The sequence below is a fragment of the Blastomyces dermatitidis genome, assembly GCF_000003525.1.
Source record: "Blastomyces dermatitidis ER-3 genomic scaffold supercont1.12, whole genome shotgun sequence".
Lineage (NCBI taxonomy): Eukaryota > Fungi > Ascomycota > Eurotiomycetes > Onygenales > Ajellomycetaceae > Blastomyces > Blastomyces dermatitidis.
This window is the reverse complement of record NW_025544785.1, coordinates 635,111-639,397: the sequence shown is the minus strand read 5'-3', so window position 1 is coordinate 639,397 and position 4,287 is coordinate 635,111. Positions and strand designations below refer to the sequence as shown.

The window sequence follows — 4,287 nt, the reverse complement described above, 5'->3', positions numbered from 1 at the left end:
GTGTTACTCTTACTATAAGAAATACACAGTTAATAATAAATATTATAAAGACTCTGAGAAGTAAGTATTTTAAAAGTACTATAACTTTATAATCTTGATTTTTTTTCTTTTTATTTTTTATTTTTTTCTTTTTCTTTTATTTTTTTTTCTTTTTATTTTTTTTTCATTATAATTTTTTCTTGTTTTTATTTTATTTTTTATTTTTTTATTTTTTTTGTATTTTATATTTTTTTCTAATTAAAATTATATAAATTATAATCTATATTTAGAAAAGTAATAATATTTAATAATACTGTCTATTAAATTTTCAATAAATGAGTACTATGTAATAATATTATATAAGTAAGAAATGATTTTATAATTTTATTTAATACTATTCTTAATAATAAGATCAGAATAAAAATGTGATTAAAAATTCAAATATATTCTTTATTTAAGACTAGATTTTTATTTGAAAAGTGAATCTGAGATCTTTAATATTTAAAATAACATGATTTGAAATTACTGTAATAAACATAAATTATAATCAGAAGTAATGCTTTTAAATAATATAATAACTATAAAGTTTAATTCTGATCTCAGACACAGTCACACAGTCAGTCTAGTAATAAAGTATTTATTAATATTAATTTTACACTGAAGTTTATTTAACAGCTCTGAGTTTTAAAATTCAGTTTCTCTCTTCTACTCTGCTGAAAGATTGAGATTATTAACATCTCTCTTCTTCAGTGTTTTAATTGCATAATATATGATTATGAGCTTCATTCATTATTACTGATAACTTATATATAGTCAAGTTAACAGACACTTAAAGAGTTAGATTGAAATGCTTGATTTGAAGATAATATTGAACATTACAATTTTTATCATTGAGCTGTAAATAAAGTCAATCATGAGTCACTTCAGTGTCAAATCTCTGGAAAATTTACCACCATTCTACAGAGTTCTTGTCAATTTAGGTCTGACTAGGAGCGGACAGGGAATTTCACTAGCCAGGAGTGGCAGAGGGTGCTTGGTCAGTTGAGTGACGCGGTTTTTAAGAGTATCTTGGCGATTGTTAAATTATAGTAGATATTGTCCTCCCCGGCCGATCCAAAGGGTTTTAGGCGCTAATCCCACAGCGGCCCATTCAGTGGTAGCGCCGAAATGGAAGAAAAATAAAAAATTTCCCTTCAACTCCATGACCTGGTGGGGCAGATACAAACCGAGTCACCTAACGCAGTCGACCTATGGATTCGTGGACCGTCATATGCAGACAGTTGAGTTGGACAGGAGGCTTTGCCTGCTTTTCCTCCGTCCCAACGCGATGAGCACGCCACATGTTTCCAGATATTGGTTCTAGAGTTCGAGGACGCTTCAACCATCTCATGTCCTCCAAGTCAATGACAATCAAACGCCCACCCAGATCATCCCATAGCATATTGCGCCACTCGCCGTCGCTGTGGACAGCTCCGTGCGATCGGAGCACGGCTAGAGCTTTGTCGCGCTCTTGGTAAAAGAAGCTAGAATTCTCATCGTTGATAACATGCTGAAGCCGCGTTCCAGACCAGCTCAGAATCATCATCTGCGACATTAATTCACCATGGTACCAATACGCGACCCGTGGCTGAAAGACTCCAAGATAGACGGGAATCTGATGCCCTTGCAAGCTCCTGAGGTAACGATAATTGTTCACCTCCGTTTGAAGGCGATGCTCCTTCTCCACTGTGGTAGCTTTAATGATCACAGTGTATCCGTGTGATAGAAGGGTAGCTTTCATGAGATAGCCTGTCCGACCACAGATGTGCAATTGCTCGAAGCCTAGGTCTCGGTTTCGGACAAGTTGATGGTGAAGCTGGCGTGTGAACACCTGCGGTCCCATAGAATGTCTCTGACCACCGTGGAGTTTCCAGTTGGGGCATTTTTTATCCAGAGGTTCACGGTTGACCATGCCACGGATGCAGGCAATGGTGCAGTATGGTCGAGTAGAATGCCCGTCTTTTTGAGAAGTCTGTTTTTTGTCCCGGCCGGCTCGTGCCCTTTCGCTTCCCTTCGTTGATTGACGGTTGTTACCTCGGCTGCGGCTTAATCGGCTACGCGACGCTGCTGCGGCGGATGGCGATTGCGATTCTTGATCACTGTCACTGCCTTCGGGCGACGAGTGCTTTGGTGTAGATGAATCTGGCTGACAGCGTGCGCGAGAGCGTGTGTTGTGTACTTTCCGATCTCGTTTCCAATGCGAGGGCCGATAATTAGAGGACCTCGGGTCTTTACGTAGAGTTTCAGGAATTTCCTTCAACACGTCGAGGTATTCAACCTCCCAGGTCGTTAGCTTGTTGTGTGCCATGTCGTACCACTCTTGACGGGGAGTTTCTGCGGCCAGCGCTTGAAGGGTGAACGCAAGCACCTGGCCGATGGCGGTCCGGTGGAGGCGCAATTCATCGTCCGGCCGCACGTCTTTATTCGGGATACACAAGAAATATTGAACAATCGTGGGGTCATTTTCCGGGATATGCAGGAAAACAAAGGCCTCCCCTGTGCAGATGTAGCCGTATCGAACTCCACTATCGATCATGTATGAGAATATTTGAGTGACCACGGCGGCGACAAGACGGGTGGCATAAAATTCAAATGTGTCACCTTCTTGGTCGATGACATCGCGAGCCAGATCCATCTGGTGTAGACCCGACACTAATTCGGGGACTGTCACCTTGTGCGGCGCTTTGAACTCCACTGCATACACTGGTATTTGTCGTTCATCAGCCACTAGGTGCACGCAGAACTGGTCCGCACGCCGATTGCGTCTTCGTGCAGTGCCATCCCTCTTCTGTCTCTGCGCCGCTCCTCTTCCCCCGCCTCTTCCCCCTCCTCTGCACCCTCCATGCCTAGTGTTCGCCGGTCGTTGGGGTGTCCGCGCGTCCTGAAGGTTCATTTGCTCCAGGCTGTTCTCCAGCAAGGTTTCCGATGGGTTTGCGCGATCGTAGAAGGTGACTCGGCCTTGGATTCCAAACTCATGTCGAAGGGGTTCATCGTCTCGCAAAGCGTTAATGACCTTTTCGACAAAGTTATCCACCGTGTCTCGCTCAAAATTCCGAAGTGACGCTTCTGAATAGATCGATCCGTTCTGGATATTCGTAACAACATAATCGATTTGGGTATCAGAAGGGAATAGCGGGCGCGAGGTAAACGCAGCGGTGCGGTCGAATTTCTCCCAGACTTGTTCCTGTAGTTCCGGAAAACCAAGCCAAGGGATGATGTGCTTGGGGTAGAGTCGGTTTACTGGGTCGGTCGCGTCGCCCTGGGTTGTGAGGGTCGCATCCGTCTCAACTTTGATCGCTTGAGACAGAGAATGGTGGCAGCGATCGAGGAGGCGTAGTAGTGTATTGGGTTGCAGTTGCTCTTCTGCCTCTTCTCGCGCTTTTCTCTCTTCCTCTTCTCGGCGCTCCGCTTCTTCTCGCGCCTGCCTCTGTTCTTCAAGTTGGAGTCGTAACTCGGCGATTGTTTCTTCCATCCCCTGTAGAAAGCGGTTTCAGTAGATAATCGAATGACCCGGAATCGAAGTCAACGAAGCAAAGCGGCCGCCGTCTGACACGTGGAACGAACTGTTACAAGGAAATGCGCACCTGGATGCTTCTCACCACTGTGGGTCGAGTTTTTTGCTGCCTCAGGCACTAACACGCTTTGACCTTTCGTGCTGACTTTTAATAAGTCCCTCGTTGCAGACTGTACTCTGTATGTGATTCAATTGTGGTGCCTGGCCTCGTCAGTGAATTGGAGTTCTTCTTGGAGCAATTCAATAAGTACAGTCACCGTGTAGAGGATCATTATCTCAATTGCGATAGTCGGAAGGCCCCGCTTTTACCTAGTAGATAGGTTGGGGTGGCACGTGACTAGGGTAGGTGTTGGTGATTACTACACCTACCCTAGTCACGTGCCACCCCCAAACCCTATTCATTTAGTGTAACTCGCGTAGTTAGATTACAACATAACAACATTATCCTTCAAGAGGTTATGAAGCCCTTCGCAAGCAATGAATAACTGCAACAATGTGTTAAATTGACATCTTCACGCATCATTACAAGTGTGCCTAGATGATTTATTGAGTGATTGAACTCATGATTAATCTAAGATCTGAGAGAATGTCTGACTTAATAAAAGAATACATGTCTTTAAGACAGAGAAATGAGAAAACATCAGAGTAGTAAATGCAAGATCACAGATCACTGTCAATATTAATAATGAATTGAAAGACAGCTTCTGAGATGTTTGAGCCAGATAATACAATTATAGAAGAACAGTCTGACAAGT

At 43.2% G+C, this 4,287-nt stretch overlaps 1 protein-coding gene across 1 annotated transcript; it reads right to left on the bottom strand.

The window, feature by feature from the left end:
- Window positions 1-676: 676 nt before the first annotated feature.
- Window positions 677-3,850, bottom strand: BDCG_08760 (uncharacterized protein). Its single transcript, XM_045424547.1, has 2 exons — window positions 3,603-3,850; window positions 677-3,493 (listed from the first exon to the last, which is right to left on the bottom strand). The coding sequence occupies exon 2, from the start codon at window positions 3,488-3,490 to the stop codon at window positions 1,214-1,216; it is 2,277 nt and encodes a 758-aa protein (XP_045273233.1). The 5' UTR covers window positions 3,491-3,493; window positions 3,603-3,850; the 3' UTR covers window positions 677-1,213.
- Between the last annotated feature and the right edge of the window lie 437 nt (window positions 3,851-4,287).